The sequence below is a fragment of the Chiloscyllium punctatum genome, chromosome 11 (assembly GCF_047496795.1).
Source record: "Chiloscyllium punctatum isolate Juve2018m chromosome 11, sChiPun1.3, whole genome shotgun sequence".
Taxonomy (NCBI): domain Eukaryota; kingdom Metazoa; phylum Chordata; class Chondrichthyes; order Orectolobiformes; family Hemiscylliidae; genus Chiloscyllium; species Chiloscyllium punctatum.
The window spans coordinates 50,113,141-50,127,517 of NC_092749.1; the positions used below are offsets into that span (position 1 = coordinate 50,113,141).

The 14,377-nt window shown below is 37.1% G+C and overlaps 1 protein-coding gene across 1 annotated transcript in view; it reads left to right on the forward strand.

Moving 5' to 3' along the window:
* Positions 1 to 14,377, forward strand: part of ush2a (Usher syndrome 2A (autosomal recessive, mild)) — a 929,735-nt gene that overhangs the window by 148,326 nt on the left and 767,032 nt on the right. Inside the window, 5 exon segments of the mRNA XM_072580162.1 lie at positions 5,429 to 5,502; positions 7,776 to 7,936; positions 8,954 to 9,091; positions 9,362 to 9,442; positions 10,546 to 10,711. Of these exon segments, the coding sequence (XP_072436263.1) occupies positions 5,429 to 5,502; positions 7,776 to 7,936; positions 8,954 to 9,091; positions 9,362 to 9,442; positions 10,546 to 10,711 (620 nt within the window).

Consider the following 14,377-nt stretch of genomic DNA (forward strand, 5'->3'; position numbering starts at 1 on the left):
CCTTGGCAGTTAACTTGGAAACAATTGTAACATGTAAGGAAATCCATCAATTTCCATGTCATTGAATTGCTTCTGCATTCACTCTTTGTTACATTTTTTTAAAATCCAAAGACAAATACTGAAAATTTAGTCAAACAAATGCATATGTATTTGCAGTGTTGATGAATTAGATCGCATTCTATCATATTAGTTAAGCATGAATTCAGGTTTTGCAATGAGAGATTGGATAATGAGCAATGACTATGGCTTACAGTGACAGTGGGTTCTTTTGTACACAAAACAGGATATTTTTCTGTTTTACATCATAAGTAATGATAAGGAAACCATGGAGACATGTGGTTTAGAAATGTGTGATTTCATAAATGTGACTCAATTATTGATTTTCATTGAAGAAAATAGCAAGCATTTTCCATTTTCTGTTAAAGCACATTTATTCCCTCAATGATTTATGGTGTTTGCTTTTTAATTCACAAAAGAAATTTTTTTGTTGCGTTTTTGTCCATGGAAAGCTTACATCTTCCAATATATAGAAACTTTATTCTATATATTTATAGAAACAAAGATATAATTACAAAAGAGTCACAAGTTTAAAAAAATTGAACTAAGTTATATTAGCACAACAAAACTAATAAACTTTTAACATCGCAGAAGGAATGATTAACAAATGTAATAATCATTTTCCAATGACTATTACCTGAGGTGATGATAAGTCTATAGATACCAAGTGGTTTTTACATTTCTTTTTAATCCCACTATATAGAGAGAATGAGGAGATCAGTGAAATAAATATTAGTAAGAAGGTTGCAGTAGAGAACTTAATGTAGCTGAAAGTTGATTGGCCCCTGAGACCTAATAGTCACCATCCTAGAGTGTTGAAGGAAGTACTACAAAGATAATTGATGCATTGGTGATCACTTTCCAAAATTCCATAGATCCTGAATGATTCCTATGGATTAGAAGCTTGCAAATGTCACCTTACTGTTTAGAAAGGAGTAAAAGGTAAAAATACAGGGAACTACAGAAGCATCATTCTTACATCAGGAGAAAGAAAGAAAATGCTAAAAGCTATCAGAAACAATGTGTCAAATGGACACTTGGATAAAAATAATCTGGTTGGACATAGGCTGGACTTGTGATTGGAAAGTCACGTTTGACAAACTGGTTGGGGTTTTTGATAACATTACTAACTAATTGATGAAAGGGAATTGATAGTATGAATTGGAGTACTGCCTGCAGTTTTGGTCTCCTTGTTTCAGGAAAGATATTAATGCCATAGAGAGAGTGCTACAAAACATCACCAGACTTGTTGCTGGAATGGCAGAACTGTCCAATGAAAACAGATTAGCCAAGCTCAGTCTGTATTCGCCAGCGTTTCAAAGAATGAGAGACAATCTCATTGAAATCAATAAAATACTGAAAGAGATGCACAGGATAGATGCAGGCAAGATATTTCCCTGGTTGGCAGTCTCCATTTTAAATATAAGGGCGATGTTGTTTAAGATGTAGAGAAAGAATCATGTTTTTACTCAAAGGGTCGTGAATCTTTGTAATTCTGTACTCCATAGGGCTGTGGAAGCTAAATATATTTAAAGTAGAAATTAGTAAATTTTGATTATCAATGGCATAAAGGCATTGAAATGTTTGATCACCATAAGAGTATTAAATGGCAGAGCAGACTTTACTATCAGAATGGCCATCTGTTTATCCTATGTTCCTTTGATTTAGAGATGCTGGTATTGGACTAGGGTGTACAAAGCTAAAAATCACGCAACACCCGTTATAGTCCAACATATTTGGAAGCACTAACTTTTGGAATGCTGTTCCTTCATCAGATGGTTGTGGAGTTATCAGGCTTCTCTCAATGTTGTTATGTAACTGGTGAATATGTAGAAATAGGTGAAGGTGCACTATCCATTGATTTTCCCTACCCATCCATGCAGAAATGCCTGGCTGAACCTTGTATCCCACACTACTGATCAGAAGTAGCACATACAAGGCATTGTGTATGTGATCCTCAGCCTGGCTGCTTGTGGTGCAGTATGTTCATGCAGAAGTCCACTGTGTGAACGTAAGTTAAGATAAAAGTTTATTTTACCAGATAGATTCAATAAGGTCAACGATGTGTACACATAACTTTAACGTCATTTTTTAATATCTTCTCAGCGAACTGTCTGTTCTGCCCTCCTATAAATGTGTATCACCTTCCAAATCCAAATATAATTATTTATGTAATGCATTTTTAGGTTTTGTACATCCTTCAGTTAATTTCACTGATTGTTTGCCATGTGAGTACCATCTAATAGGATCAAGGCATCAGATTTGTTACAGGACAATCGAGACCCTTCAGTGAGTGGGATACACTGTGACCAGAGCAAGGACCAATAATTTGCTTTTAACCCTGAAAATGGAAGGCACGTTGCTGTTTATTTTGAGTCATATTTTCCAAGCGTGATTTTGTGGTTTGCAATGAAAACAAAATGAGGCTGATTATTAAATTTAGCTCAAAATGTGCAGAAATATGGCCCTTCAGGTTTCCGACATCAGCAGGCCAAAATCACCTTGCTTCTGCCACCAGTGAGTTGGCAGATCAGACCTATTGAAAGGCAGGAAATCAGAATGATTCTTTCAGGGTCACTGGTTAGACTGTTCAAAATCTTGTGTAACTGGACCTACGTGCTGCAACATATTTTGTCAAATTGTATATGAAAGTATTTTTAAGTGCCCTATAACTGGATTAGTCTGTGGTTTGTATATTTGAAGAGCCCTCCTATCCATTAGTTTCTTTTTTTGTTGTTGAAACAAGATTTTTTTTAATTTTGGAATTAACTTCGCCCAAAGCAATATGGTGTAATCGTTCACAGTACATTGCCTCAGCCAGTAAACTATTGAATAGACCACTGGGTAATGCTATTTTTTTTAATGTGGGAACACAGATTGGTACTTTCATGCTTAGTCTTCTCCTGGTCAGTATGTATAATACTCAGTGTCATACTGTGAATTAAAATGCATTGCCTGGTTAGACCTCTTGCTTCTAAGAAGCAGCTTGGTTAAAAACTGATTGCATAGATGAAATGGTGGAGAACTTCACAAATAACTAATATATTCAAGTTTTGACAGATCACTGTTTATAACATCCATTTGCAAAGTGAATCAATCCCGTAGGAATAAAAAATGAACTTTTTAAACTGATTGCTCTGGATGTTTTTCTTCACCTACTGAGTAAATGTAATCAGATTTCTTTGTTTTAATATTACAGATCATTTATCTTGAAAAATAATTATAAAAACAATGTTTCAAAGGTACCTTTTAACCACAGAAAGATTATTCACATTTTTCTGGTGTTCCACAATGCCAATAATTTAGCGATCAGTCAGCAATGTTACAGAAAATTAGCATATATAATCTATGATTATTTGACTGCAGGTTTCATTATAGTTTCAAATTGCATCATTTAGGAAAAGAAAAATATGGACAAGCTCTAATATATTTTGATGGTATAGCAAGTTGATATTTGCACTCCTGAGGTTGAAAATTAACAAGCTTTATTACACATTATGAAATACAAGGGACAGCTAGAGAGAACATCTTCTGTGAGCCGACAGACATACAAACACATAAGTTATGAGTAGGAAGTGGATATTCAGCCAATCAAGCCTGCTCCTCCATTCAATAAGACAATGGCTGATCTGATTAATCTACAAGTAGTCTTTCACCTCCTTGCTTATCAAAGATCTAACTACCTGATCTTAAAAGTATTCAAAGACTCTGCTTCCACCACCAGTTGGGGAAGAGAATTCTAAAGACTGATGGCCCTCTGCTAGATGCAAATAGACCTGCTAAGTTTCTCCAGTGATTACTGTATTTGTTTCAGATATTCATCATCCACAGTACTTTGTTTTTGTCCTTGTGTGTAAGTGTTGAGCTCAGCTTTCACAGCTCTCCATAGTATCATCTCTCCTTCCATCCAAAAACCAAAGAAGCAACTATTGCATCCATGTGAGTACTTAATCATGTTGACATTCATGCTACGAATGTAAAAGAATAGTCAACCTAAGCACTTGGAAATTAAAAAAAAAAATCAGTAACAGGTGAATTCCTGGCTGCCTGCCCCCCTTGGTCCGTTTAAATAGTATTTCAGTTCCCCTTTAATAAAATAATTAAGTGAGGTTGGACTTGAGGAGGGAGGAGGGGGAATTCATTGTGAGGAATCCACCAATGGGGAGGTAACCCACCATTGCCTAATACAAAGTTACTCAGCTGGATACTTGGTGTGGTCCTTTCCCATCAGCGGTGAGATGGTCCCAAGGCCAGTGGTCCGTCTGAAGCCTCCCTGTCTCCGATAAAATTGCACTCGGGATGACTAGTAAGTTACAGCACATATCATGATATTTTACACCACTGTCCCCGCCCTCCACTTGTCAATGTGCTACTGGAGAGAAGTAAAATCCAGCCCAGTAGGATGGAAATCCCATGGGGAACTCCACGTTGCATTCTAAATGTAATGTCAAAACAGTATGTGGTTACTGCTCACACCATCAGAAATGTTTCAGCAGAACAAATAAGTTAAAAACAAATGAGTCAAAAGGACTTTTGAAATTCATTTCTTCAAAACTATAATACTTAGGAGTTTACTTCAACAGAAATTAGCATTTCTGTTATATTTTCTAAACAGTTGAACGTGCGTTTTGAATGTTTTCCACTGAACCTGAGATTACTTATTGTACACAATCCAGAATTACTTCTGTCTGCCTCAGCAACTTACAGAGCTGTTAATGTTGAATTATATTCAGCATCTTATTGGTAGTCAGTGAGGCTAGTGAGTCTAGATATATCCAAATGTTATTGAGAAGCACAAAATGGGATGCAAACCAGCATTACCCTTTAATTTTCAACATTCAACGTGAACTTCATGCTGCCTTTGTATGCATTCCTCTTATATGTTTACACCACAGTTTTTGATCATTTCACTATAATATCAATGTCTCATTTTGCCATATGCCATAGGATGTGGCCAAAATAACTTCAGCTTTAACATAAAGCTGGATGATACATGAGCACTATTTTATTGTAGGTTTGTAGTATTTTTAAATCAGAATGGCTAGGTATTTAAATTGGTCTGTTCCTCTCCTTTCTACTTTGCTATTCTTTCCTTTACTATGCAGAGGTTTTGGGATAAAACTTTACATGTGTTCATCCTACAATCCTCATGTGCACTACAATTGATGAAAATAAATGTTAGGTCATTGTCTCCAAAAACAATATATTTCAAACAAATTGATGAACAAAGTGAGAACTTTTATTTGATACTTTTAAAGTACCATTTGGTTGTCAAACCCAAGCTAATTTTACAGTGGAGCGATGAGGACAATTTATGATTGTTAATGTTCCACTATGAAAATTACTATGTTGTTGTTCTGTGTATTTACAGCTGCCAACTATGCAATTGTAACCCTGCAGGCAGTGTTAATAGCACTTGCCACCAAACAAATGGAGCATGTTTCTGTAAGCAGTTTGTAACTGGTTTAAAATGTGATGTGTGCAATATGAGCCACTTGGATGTGAACAGCACATTTGGCTGCAGTAAAAATAAGTCATTATTTTTTCTGCAAGTAAATTTATGGCAAGTGTTTACAATTTGATGCTGGAGTATTACAGCTGAGTATCTTTTGACGGTCCCACTGTAGACGTTTGCCATGCCAATACATGTGGCTGAGTATAATTCAAGATATTTTTCTCTACTTGAGTGTGCCATTCTAATGTCAGACAGTGTAGTCAGTTGTTTTTGAAAATGTTTTATTTTAGAAATCACTTATGTATGTTACATCTTATCTTGCATGTATTAAATGTAACAAGAACAGATAGATTGCACTTCTGAATGATAGCACAGCAGGCTAAATGAGTTTGCGATCCTCGCCTGAATCTATAGAGCTTGGTATGCTTTTCTATGTTAGCAGTGCAGTATAAATGCAAGTTATTGTTGGATGAATGCCAAAATTTAAAAGCATTTCAGCAATTGGTCATAAAATGTCCTCGCCAATAAGGGCAACATATTAATGGTCTGGATTGTGCAGGAGCTGGGCATTTCTTGGTGTGCTCAGTTAATTAAACATTTCTCTGCATCTTTCAAGATAAAAATATTTCTGAAAGTACAAGTAGATATTGGCATTCAAGGGCAACAGGGCATCGGGGACCATTTCAACAAAAGGGCCAACAGTGTATCGCCTCCAAACAATGAGAGTTAAGGGTTGAGAAAAAGTGAATTCAATGTCACATCAGGTCTTTAAAGAATAATAAGGAAATGGAGAGAAAGATTGAATTAAGATAGGAAGGAAACATGAGAAACACATTCAAATTTAAAATTCAACGACAATTCACTACCTGAAAAAAATAAAACTCTATATTTTCAAGTGTTTACTTTTTAACAGTGATGAACAACTACCAACAACTTATGCTATTATTTATGGGACTTAATTTTCTATAGCAAGCTTAATCAGCAATTAATATGGACATGCAGCAACTTTATAAAGCTCATGAAAGGATTTAGGATATGCCGCTTTCACAAGGCAGATGGCCTAAATGGAAAGAAACTTGTAGTGATTTACAGTTAACAGGCTCATACTCATGAAAAGTTGTTTGATTTCATAATAATATTTTGTGTATCATTTTTCAACAAAGTTAGGCCAATAATTTTGCTCAGGGCACACTCTCAAAAAAAAATTCTACTTGCTGCTGCTGCTACTTGTAACCATTTCTGTCAGAGATCTGCAGTCATAGTGTGCCACACATGCCTATCATGTGCCATTCTCACACAAATGCACTTTATGTCATCTGCAACATGTCATCTATGACATTTTTCATGTGACTACACTTAAGTCAACTATTCTTTCTGCTGCCCTCCAATTTGCCATCGAGAGGCAACCTCTGGAGTTTTCCAACACTGAACAAATGACCAAAGTGCTGACATTTTATTCCTGGATGCCAATTTTTAAGAGTTCTATCTGCTGTTGCAATTCCAAATGCTTCATCGTTTGTCTCACAATTTGTTTATGGAACTTTAGATTCCACATTTCAAAATCCACTTGAGGCTTTGGAGAAATCCAATAAATATGTGAAGAATGGTAGCTCATCCAAATTGATCCAGTAAAATCTATCGTAAAATGTTGCCTTTGTGAGTATTGACTTCTAGTTATGTTTGATGATTAATGAGATAAAACCTTAAGCAAATGCTGTAGAATCCTGTTCTCGGTTTTTCTCCTTCATTAATTTCTTCCTCCTTTTCAGAATGGTACCTGCCATGGCACAATGGTAATATTCTTGCCAGTCAGTCAGTAAACTCACAGTTCAATTTCTACTTTAGAAATATGAGCATATAAGTGATTTTTCAGCAATACTGAGGTAGGATGATGCACTGTTGGAGGTGCTATTTTTCATTGCAAACCTTAAACTGAGGCTTTATCTATGTAATCCATTGAAAACACAGGGGAAAAAAAAGTACAATTCAAAGGTCAGGAGGAGGAATTTTCTATGTGCCCTGACTAACGTTTATCCCTCAACCTACATTTAAAACAGATGATTAGGCAAATTTTCCCATTGCCATTTGTAGGAAAGTTGCATATTAGCTGCCATGTTCCCTATATTACAACTGTAACTACACTTCAAAAGTACTTAATTGACTGTAAGTGCTTTAGAATATCTTGGAGTTATAAAATATGTTATGTTAATGTAAGTTATTACATTTTAAAATATGTTAAAAGCTTTATTTTTATTAATTATAGTTCCAAATCAGCAATCTATATCAACAGCGTGTTTAGAATTTGACTGCAGTTAATATACCATGGAGTCTACCTGATGCACCAAACTCTAATAAGCCCACATGTACATTGTGCAGAGATGGAGTACAAATTCATTCAGTTCAGGATACATATCCATTTGCTATGTTTTTTTCCTGAAACACTAGAAGTACGTGAAGTACAGAAAATGTTAAAATTTGATGTAATTTTCATTAATTAATTTTCTTACATAAGTTGAAGGAATTTATAAAACTTTAGAATAGATTTCTTTTATCTCTTTTTTTACTTTTTAAATTTCAAATTACCAATTAAGAGGATGGTCAGATTATTGTCAAAAGTTTTTATTTAAGTGATCTGAACAACTCCTTGACACTTAGGTTAAAGCAACGTAAAATGAACTTTATTACCCATACTGGATTAGTGGTGCTGGAAGAGCACAGCAGTTCAGGCAGCATCCAAGGAGCTTCGAAATCGACGTTTCGGGCAAAAGCCCTTCATCAGGAATAAACCCATACATTATTACCCATACGTTAAGCTGTAATATCACCAATTTCCACACTGCATTTTACAGTTAGATTACAAGTCTAAGTAGAAGTGAATGCTTCTTAAAGTGGATCAGAAGGTAGCTGTTTTGCTATTTCTTTATGTAAATTTTATTTGAAATCAGCTGTTTCAAAATTAAAGTAAATAATGCTACTTCAGGAATCAGGCAGCTGAAGTAGGCATCCATGAACTTCTGACATTAGTTTGATAGTTCTCATTCTTGTGTTAGTCATAAAGCTGGACACCATGTGTAGGATCGAGAGTGTGGCGTTGGAAAAGCAGAGCAGGTCAGGCAGCATCCGGGGAACAAGAGAATCGATGTTTCAGGCAAGAGCCCTGGGCTTTTTCCCGAAACGTCGATTCTCCTGTTCCTTGGATGCTGCCTGACCTACTGTGCTTTTCCAACACCATACTCTTGACTCTGATCTCCAGTATCTGCAGTCCTCACTTTCTCCATCATGTGTAAGATTGCAACAATTTAGTTTACTTTCTTAATATTAAACGTTAGAAAGGAAATGTTTCGAATGTAAATACAACTTGCAACAGTTGCAAAACCAGTTGAAATATTTTTATTGCAACTGATTTAAATAAGCAAGTATATAACTTTTCTTTTTTAAAAGTCTCAAAAGCTTCTGTGATACTGGTTTGGCATCTTACACAAGCCACTGTTATTAAATTGTGGCAAGTAATGTTCATGGTAGCACAAGGAGCAGTGTTGTTAGATATTGCTGGTTATCTTACTGGATTACTTCAATAGAGTATTGTTGGTTTTGTTTGGATCAATATCAATTTGGTTAAACTCAACAACCTCATCAAATAGGAGAAAGTGAGGACTGCAGATGCTGGAGATCAGAGCTGAAAATGTGTTGCTGGAAAAGCGCAGCAGGTCAGGCAGCATCCAAGGAGCAGGAGAATTGACGTTTCGGGCATAAGCCCTCCTTCAGGGCTCATTCCTGAAGAAGGGCTCATGCCCGAAACGTCGATTCTCCTGCTCCTTGGATGCTGCCTGACCTGCTGCGCTTTTCCAGCAACACATTTTCAACCTCATCAAATACTTCAGGACCTATTGAGATATACATATTGAATCTACCACTCCAGGCATCCTGTGCGTCAGGTGCATTATAAAGGCTTCCAGACATTTGTGACTTTGAATGATTTGATACCCTATAAAGGTACAATTTCACTGTCCAGGCTTGTACTAAGGGTGGGAACGAAATTGGAAACAAACCTATTGTGGAAATTACTGAAACAGGCCCCACCTAAAGAACTGGGACACCAAACAATTAAAATGTTCAGCCCCACAGAGCTCTTAATTGAACAGACTGCTTCTCCAGAACCTAATGATAACCTATTTTCTGGCTTGCAAAGTCTAAGAGTATTATCATTAAAAGAAAATGTTAAGCTTCACAAAGTGTGTGAAATGCTGAATTTGAACTAAAAGATTCAATTTACGTGAATTTTAATACTGATATTTAATTGAACTAATTCTTCAGACAATTTGTCTATCTCTGAAACTATAACAATGCTCAATATATACTTTTCAATGATAACATTATTGCAAACATTTTAGAGTTGGTACAACTTTTTACATTGATAACTTATATATGTACATACTAGTTAATAGTGTTTTGACCATTGATTTTCTGAATTCAAGATCAGGGCATTTCTTCAGGCCAAGTAGGGTTACAAGACAGGGAGATAATTGAATCAAGGTGGGATAAGCATATTGACGTAAAGAAAGGACTCATAGACTTTTACAGCACAGAAAGATGTCACTTAGTCCATCATGTTTGTGCTGGTCAACAAAGATTCCATCAACACTAATTCCATTTTTGAGCTCCTAGTGCTTAGCTCTGAGACAATAGCAGTGCAACTGAATATCTAAATACTGTTTAAAAATTTTAAGAATTTCAAACTCAACTACTCTTTTATACAATGGATTTTAGATTGTCCTCTTAACCTTTTACCTCTCACCTTAAATCTCTGCCCCTTGGTTATTAACTCCTCTACTAACAGAAAAGTGTCTTCTTTCCTTTCCTTTCTGCCAACAGAAAGGGAGGCAGTCAGAAATCAGCAAGTTTTTACCCCCTTGATTATTGAAATGAAAGCAGTTGTTCACTTTTGAAAATATTTTCCCCTCTTCAACTTAGAAATTCACAAAGTCGAATTTTTTTCAGTAAACTGTGCTTTTTATGAACTAATTCATCACCAGCATTCATGTCCAGTATGATGCTCAAAGATCTGCTTCAAACTTGCAAGCAAGCCTTGAAGCTGTTAGCATTGATTTTGCAACAATACTAGAAGCTGAGAGGCAAAAACATGGCATCAACTGTGAACTGTCATCATGGCACATGCCAATCATTGGCAACATTGACTTGGTAAAAGAGGTCAACGGTGAAAACAACAACTTACAATAACACTTGTTCATTCCTTCATGTTGGCACTTGTACCAGAATGTGCTTCTGATGAATTGATCTCTTTGGCCATCAGCAGATGTGCACCATGTGAAACTACATCATCCCAAAGATTTGCTGCATGTCGATCACCTTACACAGATGAAAGGATGTCAACAGCACAAAAGCATCTCCTTTGCATACTTCGGGATTGCCATGCCTTGGAACATATTATTTTCTCCCAATGTGTATCCCATCTGCCCCATGTAGGGGCGTGTGCATGAGGTGAAGGTAACTGTTGCTGGGGCAGTTGGGGCAGTCATCTCTGCTTTGAGATTTAGCACAGGTAGGAGCTTAAGCTACACAAGCTGCTCCCATGCTTTAGTGAAGGCTGGGTAGCTGAGGATGAGTGAAGTACTAGAGAGGTGAAGTGCCTTCCAAGCACCATTGAAGGAGGGAAAGCATTCTTGAGAGAAGAATTGCTTTGAACAGCAGTCCCCCAGTGACCAGGACTGTTGCTGTTCAGTGTGAGTTGGCAAAGCCTTCAAAAAGCTTGTCAGTTTCTCTTAGGACATTTTCATCTTGCCTGAGCACTCTCCTCAGCAACCTTGGAGAGTTGCTAACAAAAGGGGAAACATGTTCTACTCTTGTAAAAGAACTCTAAGTATGAGAAGGCTAGACAGCTCCAAGTGGGCAAAACATAACAGGGAAAACATTTTTTCATGCCTCGAGAGTTGAGGATTCAGGGGAGAAGGACCTCATAATTGGTTTCTTAACAATCTCAACAGGCTGTTAATTACTACTCACTAGTTCAAGGGGTCCCCTGTTCACTTGCAGCCTTGTACAGGAAAAGCTGGATGACGGTGGATCACATGGAGATCCTGACCAGACACCACTTTTTCCTTCCCATCCCACTGGCCCCCAGTCCCCCAGCTGTGTAATGGCTTGTGTAATTTCTTTTCAGTGAGGCAGAATTGTTATACATCAAGACACTGAAGTTGCAGATTTGGTTAACCCTGCACCAGATAGGTATCATAATTTCTTTTGGAGCAACAAAGAAAGAATTAGGAATAAAATGGGGAAAGCAGGCAGACTATTGGAAATCGGGTAGCCAGATTCTGTGAAGGAGTTGTTTCCTCAATGTTGCATCCAAGTCAGCAAACATGAATCTCTAAGATCCTAATTAAGCTTTGGCTCACTTACAATCATATTACCTCCAACTGTAGTCCTGAAAGGAAAATGGTCTAGGATATATATACCTCTGTGATCATTGCCAATGCTGCTATGTCATTAAACAGCATGAGAAACCTTTTCCAGTGTAGTTTCCTTTCAGTCCTGTAGTAGAATGGCTTATCTGTCTGTGTTGGCTTTATCCAACTGCCTCGCTAAAATCAGACAGAACTCAACACAATGAGGCAAATAACTTATCATGATAAGACATGCAGTCATGATCCTCTGGGTGAGTGTCAAGAGTTCTTCTTGAGTTGTTGGCTGACTTTCTGTGAAATGTTCTGTTCAGTCTAAATCATTCTTTAGCCGGGAATATAAATGTATCCTAAGAGGACAAGCCTGACATTGGCTTTAAAAATGTTTTCACACTGGTAGAACTGCTTCTACAAGTATATATTATCCTGACAGAGTTTGATGGAAGTATTACTCAGGTGACAAACAGGCTTTTGTGATTTAAAGAAGCAACCAAACAAACACTAATCAATATTGTTTTAAAAGGGTCACTAAATTTATAACTGCTTGTTCCTCCAATAATATTGAATGCACAACAGATATGTATTAGAACTATTCTGAAAATAAAAGTCTCAAAGATACGGAATTCATTTTGGAAAATAAACCACTTCCAAGACTACTTTTGGGAATATAGTTGTAATAGAATCCATCAAAATATGTATCTGTTGATATACAAAAAAATGCAATGGATCAACCTTCTATATTTATTTCTGGATTTTTGCTTACCTGCAGCTTAACTCTTACAATTCTGATGTGTGAACAAAAAAATAGCTTGCAAATAAGTGTTAGATCCCAGTAAAATCAAATGCAAGTGAAAACATTCCTTATGATTTTCTTTCACTGTTATTCTACAACTGAAATCATTTGTGACAAATAAGAATTCATATCAATATGGTAGGGTAGAATTTTAATTGCCAAGAGGAGGGGTTGTCCTGATGTGGGTGGATAATTAAAGTCCTGGAATGTGACATTGAGTGAGCAACCTGACAAGAACTCACCCACATCTGGATTTAACCCAGATGGGTTTGCGGACGAATAGCAAACCCATATGGAAGTTGCATGTAAGAAATTTCTACTTTTAAGTTCCTCGTTCATTGAGGATTTACCCCAACATCTTGGTTTCAACAGCCAGCATATGGACTGACTCACCCAGGTCAAGAAAGTGAGTGAGCAACAGATTGGGAAGATTTTGAACAGAAAAACTAAAAAATTGCAACCATGCCTGACTGACAGAATGATGCTTGTGTCTCTTTTGAGAATTTCCTTTTGTTGCTTTTGGAACTTTGCAGAAGCCAATTTATCTGTCTTGGACTTCATTGCCTTGATCTGTACCTTCTTGTTATCAAACTTCACTGAAGGAGAGTGGAATGGGAGTGATGCATGCAACTCCAACTTGGACCTCTTTCAAAGAATGAGAGGAGCAGCAACAACAATGGAAGCAACACTAGCAGTAACACCAGCTGCCTTGTCTTCAGGCATCTGCCATTCTATAGGGCTTAGGGGATGGACCTGAGATTCAGCTTGAAAGAAAAGAGGCCCTTATACTGGGAATATTGGCTGAGGATCAACTCTCTCCTTGTATGTGACATCCAAAATCGACTTATCATTGAGCAGGAAGAATATTTTGTCAATGACTGTCAGAGGGACTATCACTGGAGGGATGTCTTTCCTTGCTCATGGCCTTCTTTGACTCTCCCAGAAATTCTGTAATCTCTTCTCTACAGGAACAGAAAACAGTGTTATGAATATGAGAAATGGATTGTGTGTGGGTGAGGGAAGGACATTATTTGGAGAAGGTAACTGTGAGGAGTGGGTTTGGGATGGCACAAATATTAAGCTGAGTGTCTGTTGGCTGTTCATATATGAGGAGTAGTGCATCTGATATGTTGGTGGGAGTAATGTTTTGCAGGAGAAGCTGGGAATGTTGGTGTATACACTTTGATACGTGAAAGTGTTAAGTCATTCACCTTTCATTGATCCTTTTAGCATACTATATACAGTTTTGAAGGACAAGAGTTCTACTACTGATTACCTCAGTGCATCCAAGGCTGCCTGATTTTAGAGGCTGGGCTGTTCTGATCACTCTTGGGAAACATCACTATACTTCACTTCCTCAAATCCCACAGCAGGATTGCCAGGTAATTGCCAGAAGACTGGTGGTAAAGCTTTCATAAGTATCCTGCCCACAGAAATCAGACTACTGTTCAGCCATCAATAGTCTGTTGGTATCCCTTCAGATTGACAGGTTTGGCATATCCACCTAACTGCCCTCTCTGTTTGACCAGGAAAGCTGAAAGTGGACAGGGATGCAAATGCTATGGCTAAGTTTCTTCTTAATTCATTGTTGGGCATCACTGGCAAAACCAGCATTTGTTGCCCATTCATGATTGCTCTTGAACTGTGTGACTT